This window comes from Mastigoproctus giganteus, chromosome 11, assembly GCF_048544385.1.
Source record: "Mastigoproctus giganteus isolate SK-2022 chromosome 11, ASM4854438v1, whole genome shotgun sequence".
In the NCBI taxonomy this organism is placed as follows: domain Eukaryota; kingdom Metazoa; phylum Arthropoda; class Arachnida; order Uropygi; family Thelyphonidae; genus Mastigoproctus; species Mastigoproctus giganteus.
Genome location: NC_143585.1, coordinates 149,217,204 through 149,244,667, shown reverse-complemented (window position 1 = coordinate 149,244,667; position 27,464 = coordinate 149,217,204). Strand labels below are relative to the sequence as shown.

General features: G+C 39.1%; 1 protein-coding gene across 2 annotated transcripts in view; it reads left to right on the top strand.

The window, feature by feature from the left end:
• Window positions 1-27,464, top strand: part of Nup62 (nucleoporin 62) — a 293,033-nt gene that overhangs the window by 77,410 nt on the left and 188,159 nt on the right. For both annotated transcript variants that reach the window (XM_090384721.1, XM_090384722.1), the window contains exons 4-5: window positions 195-350; window positions 15,437-15,532. In XM_090384721.1, coding sequence (XP_090240847.1) covers window positions 195-350; window positions 15,437-15,532 — 252 coding nt within the window. The remainder of the gene's footprint in view (window positions 1-194; window positions 351-15,436; window positions 15,533-27,464) is intronic.

The window sequence follows — 27,464 nt, the reverse complement described above, 5'->3', positions numbered from 1 at the left end:
GAAGAGAAGGATCCCCCATTATTAATACTAATTCTAATAACTGATATGGCAAAACCACAAAGCTGTGTTGGAGGACTAATATACAACTAACTGGTTAGTTATGTTAAGGAAATTGCATTTGATGTACTTTTAATTTAGTAATTTGCATTTAAAATTATACATTATATATGGATAATCAAATTTTATGTGATTAGGTACCAGCCAAATTGTTGGATCCATTCCTACGACATCAGTGTCTGGTGGGCTTACATTTGGTCTCCCTAATATACCAGCTACTGCTGCCACAAATCAGGCAACACTAACTGGAGGAGTATCTGGATTTTCTTTTGGACAGCCTACAAAAACATCTGGTATATAAGTTATTCTATATATTTCATAAAAAGTAAATGGTGATAAGTTGAATAAAAATAGTATCTCTTACACGTCAAGTTATGACGTAAAATTCTTACATTAATCACTCATTTGTACTTAAAATATTTTGTCTTGTTCATTTGTTAATAAATTGCTTTTTGTTTCATTTCATTTGTACTGTTAGTGTACTTATACATTCACAAAACTTGTGTTACATTAAAATTTTTTTTTGCATTGCCTTGTTTATCATAGAACATAATCTTCCTTTGAGCTGTGCTAATCATGCAAGTTTGCTGAAATGTTTCCTAATAGTGAAATAAAAAAATAATAATAAGGATGTGGAAGAACAGAACTGCATGCTATTTTACTAATAGCAGGTACTAAAATGTGCCATATTTTTTTATTGCTTTGGATGGCATTATTCAGAGTGAATCCATGCTGTATCCTGTTTGTGGTGGTCTTTCTGAAAAAAAAGTCAATTTGCTGTCATTACTAGGTGGTAGATGACTCTCATTAATCGGTGCAATACCACCACTTTGCTTATTGGAGGCTTGAAGTGGTGGAACCCATGTTTAGTCTGTAGAGCTAAGTTCCGGTCAATCCTTTCCTATTTCTTCCATCATGCAGTATGATTGATGACTTTTGAGGTTATGATGAACATCCTGGCGAGATCCAATATTCCTTACATTTCGAGGGTACATCTCTAAAACGGTGTTTGCAGGCCGGCTGCTAGTTAGTACACTGGGCCGAACGTATTGATAACTCTCTAGGAGGCTTCCGGATCAGCTAGTGTATAATCTTGCTACCTCTACTCTGCCAGATAGTGACTGGAGGGAGTCCGAGTAGTGTGTATGCGGGGAGCATTGTCGAGGCCACATTATGTCAAGGATCTGGTTATATTCTTACCATATGTATGCCATATCCAAAAATTTCATTACTTCATACAGAATGTCCCACCACTTTTTCTAACTATTGAATAAACCATGAATTGTCAAACTAATAGAGAAAGCTTATCTGCGAAAAGATCTAAACCTCCCAAGCACTTCCTAATTCATTTCACAATTATACGTGGTCTCAATTCTAATCTCAGCGATGTCCATTTCCACTTGTAGTCTGCCAAACCCCGTGTACTTTTTTGACAGAATCACAGTTATTGGTTGATTCAACTACTGCTCATCTCAGATGCCCAAATTATTCACTGTATGATTCCTTTCGCCTCAAAGGTGGTGCTTATGCATATGTCCATTCTGATATTTCCTGTCAGAGACTTGGCAATTTGGAATCTCCTCTCTTTGATCTTCTCTGGCTTAAAATCTCTCTACCTCATTGTGTAAAATTCATCTGTTGTCTCTACCGTTCTCCCAATTCCACTAATCACTTGGAGCTCTTTGACTTCCTCTCTTTGCAACTCGATTTTCTCCAGTCCAACTTTCCTAACAGTGAGGAAATTTTCCTTGGTGATTTTAATGTTCACAAATCCAGCTGGTTTCAGTTTTCTAGTCACACCGACCCAGCTGGTCGAGATGCTGAGTCTTTTGCAATTACTAATGACCTTGCACAGATTGTTCATTTACCTACAAGAATACCGGACAATCCTAATCATACAGCCAATACGCTTGATCTTTTTCCCACAAACAACCCTTCTAAGTACACGATCGAAGTGAGAGGTCTTTAGGCACTTCAGATCACAACTTGGTGATTGTCTCTTCTCCAATGGAACCTTTATCTCATGGCTATTCCCAACCTCATGTTGTTTAGCATTACAAGAATGGAAAATGGGATGACCTGCGAGACTTCTTTTCCTTGGTCGGATTACTGTTTCAAAACTTCTGATGTCAATGTTTGCTCAGATCGTGTCAGTGAAATTATTCTTGCAGGAATGGAATCCTTTATCCCACACTCCACTTTAAAATCTCGTCCTTTATCTAAACCTTGGTTTTCCAATAAATGTGCTAAGGCTGTTCAAGAGAAGAATGTTGCATATCGTAATTGGCTTGTTTCTAATTCTCCAGTTTCATTTTCTGCCTACACCAAAGCTCGCAACAATTGTAAAGCAGTTACAGCAGTTTTGACATCTCAAAGGCTTTTCTCAAACTAGAGTTTGAACAGGCTAAGAGTTGAAAACGTGCTTCGTGCCCTAATGGTAGCCGAGCATTCTGGTCTCTTGCCAAAGCTATTGGCCGCAACTTTTGTCCATCTCTGCTCCCACCAATGTCCAAACCAGATGGTTCTGTTGTCACTTCAGCCAAGGATAAAGCTGACCTGCTAGCATCCCAATTTTCTTCCAACTCATGTATTAATGATCTTGGTAAAACACCTCCCACCATTTCCAACACGTTCCATTCAATGCCTCCTGTGGTCTTCTGCCAAAAGGATGTCAGAAGGATTTTGACGAATCTCGATACTAAGAAAGCTCCAGGTCCCGATGGTATTTCTCCACTTGTCTCAAAACCCGTGCTCCTGAACTTACTCCTATTCTTTGCCGCCTTTTTTCACTTTCTTATTCCAAGGGTGTTTTTCTTTCTGCTTGGAAATTTGCTCATATCCAGCCAGTTCCTAAAAAGGGTGACATATCCCTCCCATCCAATTATCGTCCCATTGCAATTACTTCTACTCCTTCTAAAGTAATGGAGAAATCAGTTAACTGCCAACTCTTAAACTACCTATAAACCTTCCGTCTGATCAACGATCATCAGTATGGATTCCGTCTGTGTCGATCCACTGGTGATATTTTGGCTTATGTTACCCATTTATGGACTAATTCAATGGAAAGGTTCGGTGAAACACAAGTAGTTGCTCTTGACATCTCAAAGACTTTCGATCGTGTTTGGCATAAAGGTCTTCTAAACAAGCTTCCATCTTATGTTTTGCCAACTGTTTTTAGTAATTGGTTATCCAGTTTTCTCTCTGATCACTCACTGAGGGTGATGAAGATGGCTCTCTGTCTTCTAACTTCTCCACTAATGCCGGTGTCCCCCAAGGTTCAGTTCTTTCCCTCACTCTTTTCCTCTTGTATATTAATGACCTTCTTCCATTGACTGGAAATCCTATCCATAGTTTTGTCGATGATAGCACATTGCATTCCACTTTGCATTTTGAGAAACCTTGTCCTGCTCAATTAGCTTCAGTTTCTCGAAAATCTGCTACCAATTCCTTAAATGCCGATCTTCAGGTAATTCTCCAGTGGGGCAAAGACAACTTAGTTGATTTCAGCCCTTCTAAAACTCAATCTTGTCTTATATCTCGCAAAAAGGATTCTTCTGCTCCTATGCTTATCTTTAGTGTTACTCCGATTTCTAGGCAAAAAGATATATCTCTTTTGGGGATTACCCTGACTTCTAATCTCTTTTGGCTCAAGCACATTACAAATATTGCTTCCTCTGCATCTAAAAAACTTGGTTTTCTCTTTCGCTCTCGGCATTACTTTTCTTCCAAACAGCTGCTCACTCTGTATAAATCGCAAATCTCACCTTTGCCATGGAATATTGTTCCCACATCTGGGGTGGTGCCCCCAAAACCTCTCAGGCTTCTTGATTCCATTCAGAAGAGGGCAGTTAGGTTAATTAATGATTCATCTCTAACAGAGTCTTTCCACTCACTCTCTCATAGACGTACTGTTTCTGCTGCATGCCTCTTCTACAGGTACTTCCATGGGCACTGTTCTTCTGAATTGGCTTCTATAATTCCCGCTCTGTCTTCAAAACAGTCCGAACACGTGCCACCACCAGCCAACATCCATTTACTGTCCAACTTAAAACTCACAGAACCAGCTTTTCATCTTCCTCGTTTATTCATTCAACTGCCGTTTTCTGGAACAACCTTCCTTCATACGTATTTCCTGAAAATTACAGTCTACAGAAGTTCAAGTCCAATGTTGACAAATATCTTCTTTTGTCTTCTCAACCTCCAACCCAAGCACACTACTAAGTACTATAGGTTCTAATACCTGTCTTGTTTGGGGTTTACATAAAAAAAAAAAAAAAAAAAAGTGACAGAGTACAAGATTGTATATCTTCTGATCATCCTGAAAACTGCAGTAGCATTGTAGCAAGGTTATTAAAAAAAGAAATTGAAGACTTGGCATTATTAGGTTCTTATTGATTAATTTGCTTGCTGAAAAAGAGGGCTTTTACCTTCTTTTGAATGTGGATTGATATTTCGTGCACATTTACTGCTGTCTAGAAAGAAGTGTGAGTAAAGACAGATTGAAAAAATTTCAATTAATGTATGCTATTGAAGTAAAAAAAAAAAAAAAAAAAAAAAAGTTAGAAGCATATTTGAACTTGTATTTTGGTATATATTTATCTAGAACAATGGTTGCCAAGTGTGAGGGTATGCGGGTATGCTTGCCTTGTGGGGAGGGCATGTATTGTTTTCATGAAGCTGTTTTTTTTTTTAACCCTTTGCAGTCCAGTCCAGCATTATTTTCGCTGACTTCTTGTTATGGTCCAAGAAGAAAATAAAAAAAATTGAATACTGAATATGAGCTCTTCAAATGTTATTTATTTACAAGTTTACTTGAGTTGTTATATAAAATATTGATAAAACATTTAAAAAAACATTTCAGACATGTTTTTGCCAATTCCTTTTATGTACAGAATTACTAACAGCTCTACAAATCACCCTTTGTGATTTGATTGCAGACTAGTTTGTACCGACAGAAACATGTTAGTACAAACTAGTCTGTAATGAAATCAAGTTTGTTAGGCCGGGTAAGGCAAATTATGAGCAGTCTTTGGCTAGGCAATTTTAAGAAAAGTATTAAAGAATTCTTTATATTCATGCTAGAAGAAAAGTAATGAACCATATTGATCTTTGATTGTTGACGATCCTATTATCACTAGGAGCTAAATGATTTGTGATAACTTAGAGAAGAGTGGAAGAGAAATTGAGGCTAAAAGTGAATAAGGTACCTGGGCTGATGGAATCTATTCAATTATATTTTCATATCAGCAAAAGAGGTTAAGCCACAATTCTCAGAGTATCCGTGGAATCACGGAAGATACCCATGGATTGTATATGTGCAAATATCTACCCTATTCATAAAGGGGATCAAACAGAGAAGTGAATAATTATAAACCTGTAAGCTACAGGTCTGATAAGACCTGATTTTTTTCGAGAGGAATTAATGGAGTGATCCAAGGAGGAATGAAAATCTGTGATCAAAGAAGTAATGCAGATCATCCTGACAACATTGTATTTAAATAGTATTCATAGCACAGATTCATTAAAGGAAGATCTTGTCTGCCTAATTTGATTGACTCCTGAATTATAGTAACAGAAGTATTTCGATTCCATTTCACATGAAATACTGCTATACAAATTGGAACAGTGTGCCTTTCAGAGCAAGTTATACTTTGGATAAAGGAATGGTTGAGTGGCAGAAGACAGAAAGGGGTTGTTATTGTTAAGTTTTGCCCGCAGACTAATGTTATTAGTGGAATCCCTTAGGGTTCAGTGCTGAGCCCTTTCTTGTTTACAATATTAATGATATTGATGAAGATATAAAAAGTTTAATGTCAAAGTTTTCAGGTGGCACAAATGTTGGCTGGAGGCTTAATAACGTAAATCAGGTTATAATGCTGCAACAAAACTGAGAAAAATTAGATGGCCCGGGAAGTGGCAATTCAGGTTTAATGTGGGAAAATGCAAGATACTCGAAATATATGTAAGAAGCGGTAATCCCAGAATAACATTCCACTGTACTGCACTCAAGATTGTGGAGAAAAAACATATTCTCCATCTGTCCATCCAAAAAAGTGTAATATATACAGACTCAGTAATATATACAGAGTGCGCTTTTAGCCTGGCAAAATTCCTCCTTACCAACGCATTAGTAGAGGCATTTGATGCAAGAAAGCAAGCTTATTCAGCATCAGCCAAAAAAAACAAAAAAAAAAAAAACACAACCACTACTCCCATTTCACCCCTCCATTCGTTCAAAATACCTGTCCATCTGAGCCTTAAATTTGTTTAGGCTATCAACTTCAACAACAAGTGATGGAAGTCTATTCCACAAACCAACTGCCCGCTGGCTAAAGCCAAATTTCCGCACATCTATCCGACATTCGTCCTTCCTCAATTTGAATTTATGCCCTCTCAGTTGATTATTCTGAGCAAGAGGAAGAATCCCATCGGCATTGAGCATGCTCAAGCCACTCAAAGCCTTATACGCCTCTATCAGATCACCTCACCGATGCCTGGTCTCCAGACTGTAATTTGCGAAACTTAAGTCTTTCTTCGTAAGAGCAACCCTTTGTTCCATTCACTAATCTTGTTGCCCTTCTCTGTACTCGTTCCAGCAGCTCTACATCCTTCTTGAAATGAGGCCTCTACACCTGTATACAGAACTCAGGTGTGGCCTGACCAATGCCTTATACAAGGGAATAATCACATCCCTATCCCTGCTAGAAAAATTTCTGTATATCATTGACAAGACACCATGATCTACTCTTGCAGCTTGTCTGCACTGCTCAGAGAACTTCATATCTGCCTGCACAATTACCCCCTGGTCTTTTTCATTCTCTACCACTGTCAGCGTAGTACCACAGAGTTGATATGTTGATCTGGGGTTACTGTTTCCCATATGCAGTACTTTACATTTGTCAATGTTAAACTTCATTTGCCACCTCTCAGCCCATCTGCTCAACCTTTCCAGATCCTGTTACAGCAGCATAGCATCAGTAGTGTCCTTAACAACCCTGCCAACCTTTGTATCGTCTGAAAACTTGGACATTAAGCTTGATGTACCATCATCAATATCATTTATAAATACAGAAAACAACAATGGACCCAACACTGAACCCTGAGGAACTCCACTAATAACATTAGTCCACGTTGAGCAGTGTCCATTGATTACCACTCTCTGTCTTCGCCCCCTCAACCAACCCTTTATCCATAGCAGCAATCTGCCCCCAATGCCACACTGCTCCAATTTGTGCAGCAGTCTTCCATACGCAACAGTATCAAAAGCCTTTCTAAGATCCAAATATATAATATCAAAGTTATTCCCTGCATCCAGTTCTTTTGTGACTACATCATAGTATCCAATCAAATTGGTCAGACAAGACCTGCCCTTAACAAAACCATGCTGTCTGAGCTATAACTGAATTCTTGTCTAGATGATCCTGCCGTGCTTCTTTAACCAGTGCCTCCATTATTTTTCCTGGAACCGAAGTTAAACTAACAGGTCTATAATTACTTGTGTCAGCCTTTGATCCTCCTTTGTGAATTGGGGTTACATTTACACTAAGGGTACCTCCCCTGAGTCCAAAGAAGCTCTCATAATTATGGCTAGGGGTTTGCTTACTTCCTTTGCTGCCTCCTTTAATATAACTGGATAGATCCCATCCACCCCGGGTGCCTTTTTTATGTTTATCCTCAACAGTTTCTCCTCCACTTCCCTCTCATTTATTAGAAAATCATCTAGCTCACTGGCAATGTTTACTTCACCTACGACATTCCCCTTCCTGAATAACTCCTCATGTGTGAATGTAGATGCAAAATACTTGTTTAGATTGTTAGCCACCTGAGCAGGATCCTCAGCTGTTGAACCATCAACATCCAGTGGACCAATCTGATTCATCCCTTTCCTTCTTGAGTTTAAATAGGTAAAGAACTCTTTTCTGTTTTTCTTTGCATCCTTTGCCAAGGATTTCTCATAATCTGCCTTTGCCTGCCTAATCTCCTTTGTGACTTGGTTACAGACCAACTTATATCTATCATAGGCTTCCATGTCACCCATTAATTTGTAGGTATCCCATGCATTTTTCTTCTCTGCCATATGTCTCATTAGTTCATCTGACAACCATTTGTGCCTGAACCTTGAACAATATTTCTTGGTTGGTATGTAAAGCCTGGTAGCTTCCAAGATTAGTTCCTTGAATGCTTCCCATTTTGAATTGGCTGTTGGTAACATCATCAGTTGGTCCCACTGTATAGAATTTAAATACTGTCTCAGACCATCATAATCGCCTTTACGAAAGCAAAAACCCTTCCCTTTACCTCTGATGGTAGTTACCTCCTTAAGTAAATCCCACTTCAGCACACTGTGATCACTGCCACCTAGTGGTTCCTTTATCTGCAGATTCTTAATGCATGAAGAATCACTACTGATAATCAGATCAAGAGTACAGTCAGTCCTCGTATAGAACGATAGTTGTGTTCCTAGAAGCCCTCGTGCAATGCAAAATCGTGCAATATGAACAACAGGCCCTATGGGAAAAATGGGGTTAGGTGCCGACCACCCACGAATGAACACACATTTGTAACCAAAACATTACCAAATCGTAATAAAATACTTACGTATTTTATTACGACTATTACGTAATAAAATATTGCTAATGCTTTTGCTTCTGTCGTAAGCAAACTTGTTTTTTGTTTCATTTTCTATCGAAACAGTTGACAGCCGTTGCATCTCTTCCAATTCTTTGTGTCTTAATCTAATGAATTTTAATTACACTTTGAGTTGTTACTGCTATGAAAGTTGTTTTTATTTTCTCTGCATTCTTTGTAATTCTCGGCGTTGCCTCATTTAAGTCCGTAGCACGTGCAATATCATGGTCTTTCATTTCGCTCAAAGCGTTTCATAGTTTCATATTTTTTCGCTACCGATAGTGGCGGACTGGCCATAAGCTTTACCCTGGAAACCCCGGTGGCCGGTGTGATTTTGGCCATAAACACTAGTATGAGGCCACTACAAATTTTTCCGGGTAAGAATTTTTGATCCAGTCCGCCTCTGTTTATCGATATTGCTTTTCTTTTTCTCTCTGAATCTGTAGTGTCTTCACCAGGCGCTTCCTTTTCACACCTTTTAAGTATATTATTCATTTTTATGGAATAAAGCACAATTACAAAACGAGGAGGCACGCTTGATACACATAAACAAAGCTGCGCACGTGCAGCAACTGAATAAACAACACCGTAAAGGCCACTATTAACACCTCACATTTTACTAAAGCACATTTCTAGGGGTTACTACCATAAAACAATAAAAACAATTTCCAGTTGCGTTTCTGCTAGTGGAATCAGTTATAAACTGGTAGTAAACTCGATCTAATTGCATTTGCGATTATAGCGATAGTTGGAATTGTGTTGGTTTTTACGTTATTATGGTGAAATGTGTTTCCCCTTCACTAATATAAAACACAAATACATTTTCGGAATCTACTCTTCATTCCTATCGTGTTGCATTCGTTTGGGGTGATTCCGCGTTCGACTGCCATTTCTCGTAAACACAAAGGCGAATTGTGCATAAGCGAATTCGGTTCGTGTTATATAAGATATCGTTCCCCTATTTATAAATCGTGTATGATCGAATTCTTGTAATGTAAACACGTGTTATACGAGTACTGACTGTATTACTCCCTCTAGTTGCCTCCCGAACATGCTGGTGTAGAAAACAATCATCCAATAAATCCACAAAAGCCTTGCTAGTGTGTGAGTGACCAACCCACAAATTCCAGTCAATATCTGGGAAATTAAAATCCCCCATTATAAGACTCTCTGATTTACTGGCCCATTCTATTTCCCTGTACAGTATCTTATTATACTCATCAGAGTCATTAGGCCTATAGCACACTCCTACTCTCAATTTTGATTTACCTATGCTTATGTCACACCAAACTGACTCGACACTGCCCTGTCCATCGATGTCGTCTGGCTTCACTTCCTTGGATTTTGTGTGTTTCTTAACTAATAGCATAACCCCTCCTCCCTTCCTATCCTGTCTATCCTTTCTGTAGACGTTGTACTTCCCAAATTCCAGTTCTGCATTACTTATATCTGTGTGACACCACATCTCTGATATCCCAACAATATCCGCCTTTGATGCTTTGAGCAATACCTCAAATTCATCAAATTTATTTACCAAACTCCTAGCATTGGTGTACACACAAGTATACATGCACCTGTTCTTTTTCTTAGCTACCCTAACACAACCCATGTGTTTTCTTGTACCTCAATGAGTCCCAGCAGACTGAAATATCCTGCATCTTATTTTCCAAGCTGCTGCTCATTCCAATAGAAGCAGTGCAAGAATCACTTTCACCTCTGCCAGTGGCTACTGTTAATCTATTAGTCCTTGTATCCCCCCAATCTAGCAGTTTTCCTACCCACCTAACACTGCCTCGATAGCATCGGCAAACATTCTTGCACCCTTTCTATTTAAGTGTATCCCATCCCTGTAGAAGCAGTCTCTCCTGTTAACAAGTACAAACCAGGCTGAAAAAAATTCTACCCCTTGAGCCTTGCAGAATCTTTCCAGGGCCGAATTGATCGACAGGGCTCTCATCATATACTCCCTCCTATCGTGTCCGGGCAGAATTGCAGTCACTTTAAATTCAACCCTAATTCACGGCTTTTTTTCAACAGTGACCTGTACTTGTTAAGTAATTCCGCCGGTCTCCTACTCTTAATATCGTTAGTGCAACGTGTACGACTATATCACCTTTTGTGCCCTTAAAAGCTGATGCATATTCATGAACAACAGCAAGTAGTCATCTTTTGTTGAATCCCAGGCCACACTGGGATATCAATGAATGAAAAAAACGGATTGTGCAGCAAAACAATCATCCAACATAGCATCGTCAGATTGCTAAGTTCCATATATCGACAACAGATCCTATATAAGATATGTATGTAAGGAATAGTGAACACGTCTATGGCAGGCCTTCTTAAACTATGGGTCGCGACCCCAAATGGGGTCGCGAGAGATTTTAATGTCAAATATTTAAATACACGATTTTATAACATCTAGATGTGTATTTGTGCAGAGTCACACTCACACACCTGCACACAAACAAAGGGAGGAATGCGTGCGCACACGTGCAGCGAGACTATGATTCAATAACACTGACTGTAATGTGAAGTAGTGTAGTATTGACGCTCTTCTAGTGTAGTCAATTGTCAGTGTTCCGCCGTAACGAGATTTTAGTTTTTTTTATTTATTCGGTAATTAATAAATCAATTATTACATGCAATATGTTATTTTTATATATTTATTGTGTTTTAGGATCAAAATAATTTTTGGCTATGGATAAATGGCTGAACTTAAATAAGAATAGCAATGACGCAGATAATAATGCTACAAACTCTTCTCAGGCAGGACAAAATATTGAAAAACAGGCATCTTATGTGCGAAAAAGAAAATATGATGAGTCTTTTCGTCAATTTGGCTTTACATTTCAAAATTGTAAGGGTAATGAACAACCTCTTTGTTTGATCTGCAATGAATTATTGGCTCCGGAAAGTATGAAACCATCAAAATTAAAAAGACATCTTGAATCAAAGCATGTTTCGTATGTCAATAAACCAAAAGAATATTTTGAAAGACTGTATAAATCTTTAAATAAAGGAAAAAAATCCTTTGAAAAATTTATAACCGTTAGTGAAAACTGTTTACTAGCGTCATATGAAGTTTCATACTGTATTGCTAAAAATAAAAAGCCGTTCACCATTGGAGAAGATCTTGTATTACCTGCTGCTATTAAAATGGTAGAAATACTACATGGAAGTAAATATGGCGATGATATTCGAAAAATTCCTTTGTCGAACGACACTGTCTCGAATAGAATTTCTGATATTAACAAGGACCACTTAGTGCAACTTATTACAAGAATTAAAGAAAGCCCAAAATTTTCAATTCAGTTGGACGAAACAACTGATATTACTAAATTGGCTCAGTTGTTAGTAATGTCAGGTACGTTTATAAAGAAAGCGTGGAGGAAGAATTGTTATTTTGTCGTCCTATGGAAGACCATACTACAGGGAAAGACATATATTGTAAAGTTGACGAATTTTTAAAAACTGAAGGTTTAGAATGGAAAAATTGCTGTGGAATATGCACAGATGGTGCAAGAGCGATGACCGGCAAAAATTTTGGTTTTAAATCATTTTTTCAAGCTGCTCATTATGATCATATAACTTTTACTCACTGCCTTATTCACCGAGAGGCCCTTGCAGCAAAAAAATTAGCACCAGAATTGAACGATGTGCTTCAGGATGCTGTTAAGATTATAAATTTTATTAAGAGCCATGCCCTTAACAGCCGCTTATTTTCAAATCTCTATAAGGATACGGATTCCAACTACACAACTTTATTATTACATGCAGAAGTAAGATGGTTGTCAAGAGGTCAAAGTTTAAGAAGATTATTGCTATTAAAGGACGAGATCGAAATATTTTTAACTGAACGAAAATGTGAACTTGCTGCTTTTTTTTCAAAATGGCTTATGGCTATCCAAGCTGTGTTATTTGTCAGGTATTTTTGGGAAATTAAACGATCTCAACTTGTCTCTCCAAGGAAAAAATTGCGATATATTTACTTCGAATGATAAAATTGAAAGTTTTATCAAAAAGATCAACATTTGGAAAAGTAGGGTAGAAAAAAATTTGTTCGAAATGTTTTCCAGTGTCGACAATTTTATAATCGAGAAAATTCATTGTAAAACTTTTATTGCAAAAATTATTGTAGATCACTTAAAAGCGCTAGAAACACAGTTCCGTACATATTTTATATTAAATATTGATTTCCAAAAAATAGTTTGGATTCAAAAGCCGTTTTGGATTGGCTTAAGTGAGATTGATCACCTGCCACTTAACGCTCAAGAGGAATTTGCTGAGCTTTCGAGTGACTCAAACTTAAAACTACAATTTCAAAAAAAGTCCTTGACTGAATTCTGGATCGGAACTAGAACTGAATTTCCCACAATCGCTGATATGGCGTTAAATGTACTTCTGCCATTCAACACCACATATTTATGTGAAGTTACTTTCTCAGCTTTAACACATATTAAATCCCAGTATCATTCAGCGCTAAAAAATGTTGAAGAGGTCTTACGTCCAGCAGTGTCAAACATTCCACCAAGATTTAATTTGTTATGCAATAAAAAACAGGCACATCCATCTCATTAAATTTTTTACTTTAATTTTAATTTAATACTTACCACTCAACGACTGCGTTCGAATATATTCGAGCGAACTAAGACGGTCAGAATCCCCTTTTATTTATGTTATTGCAAAAAATGCAATTTTGGTGAAAAATAGGGCATATAATTTTTGTAACTACAGTATAATAAATACAATTTTACAATTTTTTGTGCAATTTTTAATTTTAGATTTTTGTATGTTTCAAAACGAATTCTAAAACTATATATTTTCATATGTACAAATATATGTATATTGTTACCTAATAAATAAATCATCAAAAAATATTAATTTATCTTTCTTTTATATTTATATGGGGTTGCCAAGAAACTCGCAATCATAAATGGGGTCGTGAATGAAAAAAGTTTAAGAAGCCCTGGTCTATGGCAAGCTCAACCATAACAAGCTCCTTCAAATAAAATCTGAACCACAGTTATGGGCTTCCAGTTTCCGTGTAAACAGAAAGGACGAATCGGCCACAGTCACCTCACCCACCCATCTATCTACTGACTGGAGATGATCCTCCAAAGTGTACGCACTGCAACTATTTTCTTACAATGAAACACATTCTCTTTGATTGTACGCTGTACACTGATGCCTGAAAAGCCCCATTCAGTATTCTTCGAGATTTCTGCTTGGTAAAATGGATACAGCTATATGATCGCCTCTGACATGGTTTTATTATCACCGTGTCTGACCTCCATATTGTTGATAGGTACAATATGGCCTTAGTAGCCTTGTGCCAGAAATAACAATACCAATTTTTTTTTTTTTTTTTTTGCCCTCTCCTTTTCCCATTATTATATGGGGTCAGCATGTTTATTGTTTTGGCAGAAATAACAATACCAATACGTGAATCAAAATGTCAAAACAAGCAGTGTGACAAATTAAACAGGCGATGAGTTACTGTGGTTTTACTGTGCCTGTTAGATCTGATGAGAAGACGCAGTGGCATTGGCCACCACTCTCCAGACTTTAATCCTTTAAGCTTTTGTTTGTGAGGCCCCTTTAAAGTCGTGGTTTCTGCAATGCAAAGAACATGGCAAGATTTCATTGTGTGCAGAATGCATAGCAAATGATTCTATTGACCTCTGTGTGACTCAGGGTGCATTTGTCATTCAGATATGTCTGGATAGATTAAATAGATTAGATTAGAATTTTGATCACCGTTTGTAAATCACTGTGTACATCTTGTTAATAAAGTACAATTTCTTGTTTATATTTTAGTAGTAGTAACTAAAGAAGAATGCAACTTTGGACTCATTGATTGGAACTGGGGTTTTTTTTTTTTTGTTTTGATCCCCCACTGAGTTTTCCATTGTTTAGAGACTTTTTGGAAACCCTGTATATTAGTGAGTGGAATATTTTTTGTGAGGCCCCATTGTTTTTCAAAGAGCAGTTTGTTTATTTAATTTGACTGTTCCTGATGCATTGAAGTGATAATAGTGAAAGTAGAAGAGCACATAGTATATCTTGAGCAATATTTTGATGTGCTTTAAACATTTCATTCTTTGAATTCCCAGTTTACTGTTTTTTGCTCAGTTGTTACTTTTTTGCAGAGTTGTCAAACATACAGTTGTCATATGCATGTGCAACTTTTAAAAGTTCATTTTGATAAGTATATATTACTATGCCTGTATGGAAATAGTGATACATTGCAGTACTGAGAGAAGATGTCTTATGAAATTTATGGTGAAATCTATAAATTATATGCAGTTCCTTGTCTTGCCATGGGAAATAAGCAATTTGTGAAAGTTCAATATACTGACATTTAATGTTTGTTTTGGAGCTATGCCAGTATAAAAAGGTAAAGGTAAAGTGCAGCCATTATCAACCCACTGCAGGATGGAAGCCTCCTCAACAATTCATGCTGAGGGAAATGGACCATAATCTGCCACACCCTGTCCAGTGCGGGTTGGCAGATCGACCGTATTCAGCAGTCAGGGGCTTGAACCCCGATCTGCTCAAAGAGCGTGTGCTACTGCACTCCCGCTCCTGACCAAACCCCAAAAGTAGTTGTGGCTTGTAAGCCATTTAGAGTTTGGCATTCCCTCTCTACAGGTATTTTAATCATGTGCAGTTCAAGTTAAATAAAGCAAATATGACACAAAATGAAATAGAGCATGGAAATAAGTAAAATTGTGAAATGTGTGTTTTATAGGATTTGGCTTTGGAGTTCCTACAAGCATTCCAGCAAGTTCAACTGCTGCAACAACAACACTCCCTGTTACTACTAGCACAGCCTCTGTCAGTACTGGTAAGTAATAATTATAATAATAAGTGTTATAGAAATAAAATATCAGCTGATTAAAAAAAAAAAGATTTGTATTCCAGGCCAAGTCATATACTGCTGGAGAAGGTCACAATTACTCTAATTTTTATGGAAACCACACAGAAGGGCCCCTTCACAAAGGTTCTGTCCAATGGTAACTGAGCACATACAGTGCTCAGTTACCATTGGATAGAATCTTTGTGATGTTATGCTAATTAAAGTATGGGACACATTGAGGTATATGAGAGTTTTTCAAACTTATTATATTGAATGCTCACTGGTAAATTAAAAAAAAAAAAAAAAAAACACACAAGCTTCTGTGCCTTATCGAAAAGGAAACACTGCACATTGTCCATTTTTAAATATATTTAAAAATAGAAATAAATAAACAAGATTCTACTGCTGCATAGGCAGACCCATGAGATTTATATTGGCATATCTATGCTGATATGCATCTATTGGAGACTTCTTGCACATTACCCAATATTTGGTGAGGAATGTCTCAATACTTTTCTTATATAGTGTGAATAATCTGTTTTATACAAATATACTATAAAAAAAAAAAAAGTACACCATTAGTCTACTTCAAACAAGCAACAAGTCAAAGTAAATATGCAAACTACAATTTTTTTTTTTTTTAAGAAAGCTAATGGAATGAAAGACAGGTAGGTTTCTCTCTGTTTCCATAAAATAAATAATTGCAAATAAATAAATTTTCATTTAATATGCTTACAGACGACAATGGACTCCAACAAAAGTATAATTTGGTAGGGTAGCATATTAGAATATTCTGCTCAAAAAAAAAAAAAGAAAAAAAGTGGAGTATTAGTAGTGACAAATGATGCAATAAAGCAAACTTATTATAAAGCATCAGCTAAAAAAAAAAAAAAACTGCACACTTCACCCATCCATAGCCTCTAAAAAGTTGTGTACTTTTTTGAATTTATTCACACCACCCAGTTCCATAACAACGGATGAAAGTTTGTTCCAACGGTCGCTCACCTGCTGGCCGAAGGAAAACTGCATAACTTGAATTTATGCCCCCCATATGTGTAATCTCATCAAGAGGAACACAATGTCATCAAATATTGAATCCATTCAAGGCCTTAAACACCTCAATCAGATCTTGAAAGTGCCTAGTCTCCAGATGCTGTGGTTTGCACAGATGAAGCATTTCTTGGTAGGAGGACCTTTTTTTCCCCTTCACCAACCTTGTTGCCCTTCTCTCTCACCTGTACCAGCATATCTACATCCTTCCTAAAATGAGGCTTCCAGACCTGTATACATTTTTCGAGATGTGGCCTAATGATGTCCATGTACAAAGGGATAATCACTTTGTTATATATACTAATAAATTTCCTATATATATTATTGATAAATTCCCTGTGAGTTGCCTTGGTAGCCTGTCTGCAATGCTGAGAAAACTTCATATTTGACTGCACTATTACCCCCTGTTTTTTTTTTTTTTTTTTCCTAGTTTTCTATTACCCTGAGTATCATACAACACAATATGTTATTCTTGGGATTACTGCTATTCATATGCAGTACCTTGCATTCGTCAGTGCTAAACTTCAGCTGCCATTTCTCTGCCCATCAATCTAATTTTCCTAGATCTTGTTTCAGTCGCTCACCCTGATTGCTATCATTAACCATCCTGACAACCTTTATATCATTGCAGACTTAGTCATTAAGGCCTTCATCAATATTGTTAATAAATATTGAAAACAACAATGGGCCCAGCAATGAACCCTGGGGACTCCACTAATAACATTAGTCAACGAAGAGCAGTGTCCATTGCCCCTCGACGTGGGAACCTGTACGTGGTGATGGGACCTCCCAGTGACGCTGCTGGACTTCCAGACTAGCATCACTGGGATCCAACGCCCACAGCCCAGGTTCCAGGCTTACATCAATGGAATCCGGCGTGTTTGCCGTGCGCTGCGACCCGTGGAAATTCGGAAAGGGGGATCCTGGTGGTTGAGGGGCCCAGCTTCGACAAGACGGGTGGTCCTGGAAGGCCCGGCTAGGATCAATCGGCTAGTAGGCTCGCCTGCGAGGGTCAACCGTGTCAATGCCACGCCCCTACCCTCATGGTCCGAGGGACAGGATTCAGGCTGGCGGCGGTGCGGGTATAGTGTCTGGGTAGCCCTGGCATCCCATTCCCGAGCGCATTTATTGCATGCCGGGTGGTGGGCGTCCCTTTGGGCTCCGTGGTGGGTGGGGAGCCCGGGCACTGAACCATTTAAAAACTCCCATGAATCCTGATAAACTAACTTCTTCAGGGGCCCCAACCTGGGTCCCTATCTGAAACAATTGAAAAAGAAGCAGATAGCATTATTGCTAATAAGAGGCAGTGAACCGAACTACCATCAGGGCCAGTCCCAAGGTTCTTAATTATGCACTCCACAAATGAAAAACCGATTGGAAAAATGTCACCCTTTTTTATCCAAAAAGGGTTGGATGGGTTAGCAGGTTTACCCAAGTCAGTTAAGAGGCTCCGTTCTGGGGACCTCTTGATTGAAACAAAAAATGACAGGCAGTCTGAACATCAATCGGAGGAATCCCTATAACAGTGACACCACACAGAACACTCAATTCATCGAGGGGTGTCATTTCGGAGTGGGACCTTCTCGACGTAACCGAGGAGGAAATCTGCTCCGAATTAAAACCACAGGGAGTTACTGCCGTCAAGAGAATTACTGCGCGAAGGGATGGAAAAATTGTTAAAACCAGGAGCGTTATCCTGACTTTTAACTCTCCTAAACCTGCTGACGAGATTAGAGCTGGATACATCAACTGTTCAGTGCGTCCATACGTTCCGAACCCTTTACGGTGTTTTACGGTGTTTTAAATGCCAGAAGTATGGACATTCTCAAATGGCCTGCCGTGGAGTCCTTGCATGCGCTCGATGCGGTGCAAAGGACCACGAAACAACAGCATGTTCAGCCACAAAACCGACCTGTATTAACTGTGAAGGCGAACACCCGGCCTACTCACGAGCATGCCAGAGGTGGAAAGAAGAAAAAGAAATTCAACGGCTGAAGGCAGAGCTAAATATATCATACCAGGAGGCAAGGAAATCGGTCAAACCCCTGAATATCAACAAACCTACCTACGCCCAGAAGGTAGCAGGGAGATGTTCCGTCGGAACTCAGACGGACATGACCATTCCTCCAAAGGAGTCTTTCACTCCCATCGTGCGGTATCTCTTAAGTTCTCAAAAACCTGCACAAAAGGACCAATCAGCTGCCACTCCTATATTGGTACCTCCTAATGCTCCACAAGTAACAAAGGTAGTTATGAAAGAAAAGAATAAGAAAGGGGAAGTCCCCCCCCCTAGTACCCAAGAAAAGATGGATGTCGAGCAGAAGGAGGTACCCGAAGATTCAGTCTTGGAACTCTTTGAGGAGGAGGAAATGGACATGGGACAGTGTCCATTCTTCCCCAAAAAAGATAAATCCAAGACTGATAAAAGTAAGCCCTCAGCACCTCGGAAGCCGCCTGATGGACCCACCAAGCCAAAATAATGGCTAAATTCCTACAATGGAATTGTCGTGGATTCCGGCGAAATATTGATGACATCAAGGCCCTCCTGCAAAAGCACGAGCCAGTTTGCTTTTGCTTGCAGGAGACATATCTGAAGGGAAATGATGATCCCACCATGCACAACATCACATTTTTTCGAAAGGATAGAATTGCGGATGGCTCTGTACATGGGGGTCTGGCTATCCTTGTGGGTAACCAGACCCCAGTTCAGCCTTTGCTAGTTACAACCAGCATAGAGGCTGTTGCAATTCGCCTTTCAGTGGGATTTCTATTAACTGTGTGCTCCATTTATTTGCCACCTGGGACTGACATCTCCCAGGCAGACCTTGATGATCTTCTAACGCAGCTGCCCCCCCCCCCCCTTCTTACTTCTTGGGGATTTTAACGGACATAACACCATGTGGGGTAGTGCTAACATCAACGGAAGGGGACGAGTCATAGAGCGTATGCTCAATGACCTTTCCCTTCTAAATACTGGAACAAACACCTTCTTCCACGTGCCTACCTGTACTTTTTCTGCCATTGATCTCTTTATCTGCTCCCCTTCTCTACTTCCTTCACTCACTTGGGAAGTGGAGGAGAATCCATACGGAAGTGATCACTTCCCTGTGATAACCTCGTTACACAGTGGGAGACCATGTCCTCCCTTCAGGTTACCACGGTGGAAGATTGATCAGGCTGACTGGAATGCCTTCCAACATCAGGCAAATTTTGATCTTAGCACAGTCAGTCAAGAGCCTATCAATGATGCAGTTAAGTACATCACAGAAAATATTGTCCAAGCAGCTGCAAATGCTGTTCCAAAAACATCTGCCCGGTTTCCACCATTTCCCAAACCTTGGTGGAATTCACAATGCACAGCAGCAAAAAAGGCTCAAAACAAAGCGTGGGGGATATTTTGCCGATATCCTGCCATGACCAACCTTATAGCCTTTAAACGTGCACGAGCCAAAGCACGATATATCCGCCGTCGGAGTCAAAAGGAATCGTGGATCCGTTGTACATCATCTATTAACCAGTCTACCAACTCTAAGGTAGTCTGGGATAAAATCCGGAAAATGAAGGGAAAATATACATCCCACCCTTCAATCCTAGATTATAATGGATGCGCTATTGCAGATCCAACTGCAATAGCCAATGCTCTTGGGGAAACATTCTCTAACATCTCCGCAACATCCTCGTACTCCCCAGAGTTCCTGGTCCTGAAACATAAACTGGAAAAACAAGCACCTAATTTTAAGTCCAAAGGCCTCTATCCCTACAACGGGGCGTTCACTATAGAGGAACTGAAAAGAGCCCTCACTCTTTCCAAAGCAAGTGCTGTTGGACCAGATTGCATCCATTATGAAATGATTAAACATCTTTCACCAGAATCTATGGATTGTCTGCTCCTTCTGTATAACAGAATCTTTATAGAAGGGCAGTTTCCGGATTCCTGGCACAAGTCAACCGTTCTTGCCTTTGCTAAGCCAGGAAAGGATCCAAAAGTCACCAGAAACTATCGTCCTGTTGCTCTGACTAGCTGTTTGTGCAAAATCCTGGAGAGAATGGTTAATTCTCGTTTAATCTGGTATTTAGAATCAAATGACCTTCTCTCCAACATCCAGTGCGGCTTCCGAAGGAACCGGTCCACGTTGGACCATCTTATTAGACTGGAAACATCCATCCGGGATGCTTTCCTAAAACGCGAACACTTGGTGTCAGTGTTCTTTGACATGGAGAAAGCGTATGACACAACTTGGAGATTTGGCATCTTAAAAGATTTACATAGACTAGGACTTAGAGGGCATCTCCCCTTTTTTATTTAAAACTTTTTAGCCAATCGATCTTTCCAAGTTCGTGTGGGATCCTCACTCTCTCGTTCCTTCAGCCAAGAGGAGGGAATACCACAAGGATCAGTGTTAAGTGTCACGCTTTTCGCCATCAAAATAAATTCCATCACAGAACAACTTCCTCCAACTGTAAACAGTGCCCTCTATGTTGATGACTTTAGCATTTTTTGTCAGTCATGCAACATGAGGGTTATTGAAAGACAACTGCAGAAAGCCATTGATAGTCTGAATTCCTGGGCACTTGCTAATGGCTTCAGGTTCTCGCCGGAGAAGACCGTTTGCGTACACTTTTGTCGCAAGCGTAATCTTCATCCTGAACCTGAATTAAGGCTCGGACAAAATGCCATTCCAGTAGCAGCGAACACAAAATTCTTGGGACTCATATTCGATAAAAAAATTGACCTTTTTGGATCATATTCGTCAACTCCGCACAAAGTGCACAAGAGCCCTTTTATATGCTCCGCTCGCTCTCCTCCTTATCTTGGGGTGCAGACCGATGCACCCTTCTACGGGTTTACCGTGCACTTGTGCGATCCAAATTAGATTATGGGTCCCAAGTATATTCTTCAGCCAGAGACAGTGTACTTCGATGGCTGGATCCTGTCCATCATCAGGCTATGCGTATCGCTACTGGAGCATTTCGAACATCTCCTGTCCAGAGTTTATACGTCGAAGCAAACGAACCACCGTTATCGTTTCGACGTAAGCAGTTGTCTTTAAAGTACGCTTTAAAACTGAAATCCCTGCCAGACCATCCTATGTGGCCCTTCGTTTTTGAGCCACTATGGGAAAACTTGTACAATACCCGTAAGACTGCCAATCGTCCTTTTGGTATTCGTCTCCAAGAGCTACTCAATGAACTTAATATCAAGGTAGACAAGGTTGCCCAAACATCAAAGCAACCCTTTCCACCCTGGCATGCTCGTGTCCCGGCATGCGACTTGTCGCTTAGAAACTGGGGAAAGTCGGACACTCCATCATGTGTCTACCTGCAGCTTCATTCAGCACACCGAACTGAATATTCCGACTTTGTGCCAGTCTACACAGACGGTTCGAAGTCAGAATCATATGTGGGATCTGCTGCTGTCTTTACAGACAGCACTATATCAGAGCAGATTCCCTCTGAATGCAGCATATTTACTGCAGAGCTGCACGCTGTAGAGTTAGCCTTGGATCATATTAGTAAATGCGAATACCAACGGTTCATTTTATATTCCGACTCTCTTAGCATGTTACAGGCTTTAATATCCGTGAGATATAATCCTCATCCAGTTCTGTCTAGCATTCAGCAGAAGATTCACGTTCTCCATGAACGCGAATATGACATCCGCTTCTGCTGGATTCCCAGCCACATTGGGATTAGGGGAAATGATTTGGCTGACGCCGCAGCCAAATCAGCAATTCCCAATAATAACTGTTGCCTGTTAGTCCCCTATACAGACTACAGGCAAATAATACATCAAAAGATACATTCCCAGTGGCAGGATTCGTGGAATAGACAGACTGCGAATAAATTATATGGTATAAAGCCTGTAATTGAACCGTGCCAGTCCAGTCTGCGCAGGAATCGTAAGGAGGAAGTTGTTCTAGCTCGCCTCCGAATAGGACACAGTCATCTTACACATTCTTTTCTGCTGAGGGCAGATGACTGTCCTATGTGCGAGAACTGTGGCACCATTTTATCTATTCATCACATTTTAATTGAATGTCCAGATTTTAGCAATATCCGTTATACCGCTTTTAACCATCTGACTGAGCCATATACACTCAGTCAGATTTTATCTGACAATGACAATGTGTTTGCTGTTTTTAACTTTTTAAAATCAATAAATATTTTTACTCTTATATAAAATTTTTACATTTTTCTTTTATATATTTGCTATACCTTTTGACATAGTGACCTAACTAATTAGGTCACTGAAAGTTTAAAATTTTTTACAAATGACCTGGTCTTGGCACATTATAGCCTTAGTAGCTAATGCGCCAATAAAACCAAAACCCAAACCCAGCAGTGTCCATTGATAACCACTCTGTCTTTTATCCAAAAAACTAACTTGCCCTTAATGCCACATTGCTCCAGTTTGTAAAGCAGTCTTTTATGCACAACAGTATCAAAAGCCTTCTTGAAATCCAAGTATATAATATAAAAATTATTTTTTGCATCCAATTCCTTGATGACTGCATCATAGTATCCAATCAGATTGATCAGACTAAATTGCCACTTAACAAATCCATGCTGTAACTCATGGATTTAGTGAATATAGATGCAGAATACCTATTCATTTCGTTAGCAACCTGTGCAGGATCAGCAACAGTTAAACCATTGATATCAAGTGGCCCAATGTGATTCAGCCCCTTCCTTTTACTGTTGATATAAACATAGAAGTCTTTGCTGCTGCTGTTCTTTGCATTCTTTGCCAGTGATTTCTCATAATCTGCCTTAGCTTGCCTAACCTCTCTTGTGACTAGGTTATGGACTAATTTATATATACTATAAGCTTCTGTATCACCTGATAATTTTTATTTAATGTGGTAGAGGAGAAAAATGCACGGGATGCATATTTCTCCGCTGCTACACTTCTCATTAGTTCATCTGACATTCACTTAGGTCTAACCTTGAACAGAACAGTGGTCTCAAGACAGTTTTTAAATTCTATGCAGTTGGTATGAAAAGCTTAGTAGCTTCTGTGATTACTTCCCTGAATTCTTCCCATTTAGAATTTGCTGTTGGTAACGTCCTCATTTGGTCCACTGCAATGATGTCCATAGAATTTTAAAACTGTCTTGAGACTATTGTAGTCATCTTTATGAAAGAAAAAGCCTTTCCATTTACCATTCACAGTTATGTCTGTAATTAAATTCTACATTAGTTCACTGTGATCACTGCCACTCAGTGGGTTTTTTATTTGCAGATTGTTAATGCATGAAGAATTGATGTTGTTAACCAGATCACTAATATTGCTTCCTCTTGTTGACTCTCTAACAGTTATTCAATAAATCCATAAAAGTCTTGCTACTGTGTGAGCAATCAACCGGTTCCTGTTAGTATCTGGAAAGTTAAAAGTCCCATCCCTTTATAAGACTTTGATTTACAGATCCACTCTATATATGTGTATAATTGCGCAATCGAGTTCAACTTACAAAATAGTGTGTAACTGATTTTAAGTAATCATGAACTAGAATTGCAATCATTCAACTTGCAATTGAAATATGAACCTGAAATGTTCGTGGCCCCTGTGCGATTGTGCCTGCCTACCTACTAAGTACAAAAAGTTACAAAACATGTGGTACCTGTCGGGTTCTTTCATCAAAATGGTATTTTTGTCTTTTGTAAAGTATTTCTTTGCAAAAGACATCTATATTTAAGAAGGTAGAGAAAGTTTCAAAAATTGTGATTCAACAATTAATGTGCAGAACTTTTTCTTATGGGGCACCTGAAGGTCCTGCATGCATGTTGCTGCTAGGTTAAAATTTAGTTGCAACTGCTCAGCCATTAGTATATTCTGATAACTGTCATTGACCACTGTGCCAACCTTTGTATCAACCGCAAACTTAGACATTAAGCCTGATATGCCTTTATCAGTATCATTAATAAATATTGAAAATAACATTGGGTCCAGCACTGAGTGCTGTGGGGCTCTTAATAACATTAGTCCAAGAAGAGGTGTCCATAGATAACCGCTCTGTGTTCTCCTAATTAACTGTCCTTTTATCCATAGCAGTAACTTGCTCCTAATGTCGCACTAGTGACAAATGGCAAAATTATATTCTGGGTGGCTTCCGAACACTTTTTGATGAACAGGAAAGTACTAGTTGTGCTTTTTTTCTTTCCTTTGTTTTGGGAGCATTGCAGGATCATCTAGACAAGACTTCAGTTGTAGCTCAGACACAGCATGGGTTTGCTAAGGGAAAGTCTTGTCTAACCAATTTGATTGGATACTATGAATTTAGTCACAAAGGAACTGGATGCAAAGAATAATTTTGATATCATATATTTGGATCTTAGAAAAGCTTTTGATACTGTTGCATATGGAAGACTGCTGCACAAATTGGAGCAGTGTGGCATTGGAGGCAAATTGCTGCTATGGATAAAGGGATGGTTGAGTGGAAGAAGACAGAGTGTGGTAATCAATGGACACTGCTCTTTGTGGACTAATGTTATTAGTAGATTCCCCCAGGGTTCAGTGTTGGGTCCATTGTTGTTTTCCGTATTCATCAGTGATATTGATGGTATATCGTGCTTAATGTCCAAGTAAAGTACTGCAATTTGGGAAGCAGTAACCCCAGAGTAATGTATCAGCAGTGTGGTACTACACTGACAGTGGTAGAGAGTGAAAGGGACCTGGGGGATGGTTGTGCAGGCAGATGTGAGGTTTTCTGAGCAGTGTAGATGGTCTGCAAGAGTACCTCATGGTGTCTTGTCAATGATATACAGGAATTTTTCTAGCAGGAATAAGGAGGTGATTATCCCTTTGTATAAGGCAATGTATACAGGTCTGGAGGCCTCATTTTAAGAAGGGTTTAGAGCTGTTGGAACGAGTACAGAGAAGGGCAACAAGATTAGTGAATTGAACAAAGGGTTGCTCTTACGAAGAAAGGCTTAATTTTTGCAAATTACAGTGTCTGGAGACTAGGCACCTGCGAGGTGATCTGATTGAGGTGTATAAAGCCTTGAATGGGTTGAGCATGCTCAATGCTGATGGGATTCTTCCTCTTGTTCAGAATAATCGCCTGAGTGGGCATAAATTCAAATTGAAGAAAGACAGTTGTAGGATAGATATGCGGAAGTTTACCTTTATCCAGCAAGTGGTTGATTGCTGGAACAAACTTCCATCTGTCGTTGTAGAAGTAAATAGCTTAAACAGATTCAAGGCAGAACTAGAGAAACATTTGGAGTGAGTGGATGGGTGAAATGAGAAGGGTGTGTTTTTTTGTTTTTTTTTTTGGCTGATGCTATATAAGCTTGCTTTCTTGCATCGTTTGCCCTTGCTAATGCAATTTGTTTTTTGATTAACATTTTATTTTTCCAATACATATAGTAGATCACTTTATTAAATTCACATTTTCCTACCACACTCAATAAAGCAGCTGGCAGATACATTGATGTTGTGTGTGCAAGTCAGTACGAGAATAGGGAACACAAAAGGTTTAAGTGACTTTGAATGTGACGTGGTGAGCAATACTAGATGTACTGGTATGAGATACTGCAACCCTGCTGGCATTTTCATGTATGACTGTGCATTGAGGTTAATCAAATAACCAGATATGTGAAAAGGAATTATGTGATTGGAAACAACTTGTTGATGTGAGAAGCCAATGGCAACTCACGAGATTTGTTGAGGGTTAATAGAAAAGCTACAAACCAAGAAATAGCAACTCATTACGATTACTGGTTACCAAAGAAGTATTTCAGAACATAACTTGTTGTAGCTTGTCACAAATGGAAAACTTCAGGTGATATCTAAACTGGATTCCCCTTCTGTCAGCAAACAAGAAGGTATGGTCACGGTGGGCTTGGACAGTGGAGGATTGGAAAGATGTTTCCTGTTCTAACAAATTCTGATTCCTTTTGTTTCAAGCTCGGAACAACCACTGGATGCTACAGGTTATCTGGAAATTCTGTCCAGGGGAATGATCCTTCATGGCCGCAGTGTGTCCATCTGTGAATGGGTTCTTCCATCAGAATAATACACCATGTCACAAGGAGGAAATTGTATAGAACTGTTTCCAGAAATGTCAGAATACTGTGATGGCCTACCCAGTCAGCAAATCTCATCAGTGCTCTCATCAGTGCTCAATCTCATCAGTGCTCAATCAATTCTATCTCACCCCACCAGATGAGCTCTGGTGGGGTGAGATAGAATGATCTCTTTGGAGTATAGATCCAGAACTATCCAATCTGCAACAACTGGTGATAAGCAATTGAGTCAACTTGTACCAACATCCATGTGGCATACTTTTCACATCGTGTTGAATCCATACTATAAACAGCTCTCAGCCCCCAGACTATTCTTAGCCCTAAAGAGAGATCTACTTAGTATTAGATGGGTATACCTAATAATACGGTCATTCACTGCACTTATAGCAAAACAGTTACAGCGAATAAAATTAAGTTATTTAATGTGCACAGTACATCAACTTTTTTCTTTTTTTTTTTTGGTTCTTTTTCTGTGATTAATTGAAGTGAAGAGTAAATATAATTCTCTTTATCACTTAATTACTAAGATTATAACCTTAACACTTAATAAAGTTCAATAATTTTATGTTCTCTTAACTTAGCTGTTCAGTTTAGGCACATCTGTGTAATTTGTTATTATTTTTCCAAATACGTTTAAGCCTCTTTCTTTCTATACACTCAGTGATCACTGAATTTGTGACCACCCCATCCATAATGGACTGTGTCACATAGCTTGCAGTATAAAAAGCTGAACAGCTTCCTATGCTAGAGCTGTGGGAATTTACATCTGGTTGTGCAAGTCAAAGTGATAAAGTAGCATTTATGGGATCTAGTAAAGATATCATAGAGTTTCAAAAGGGCA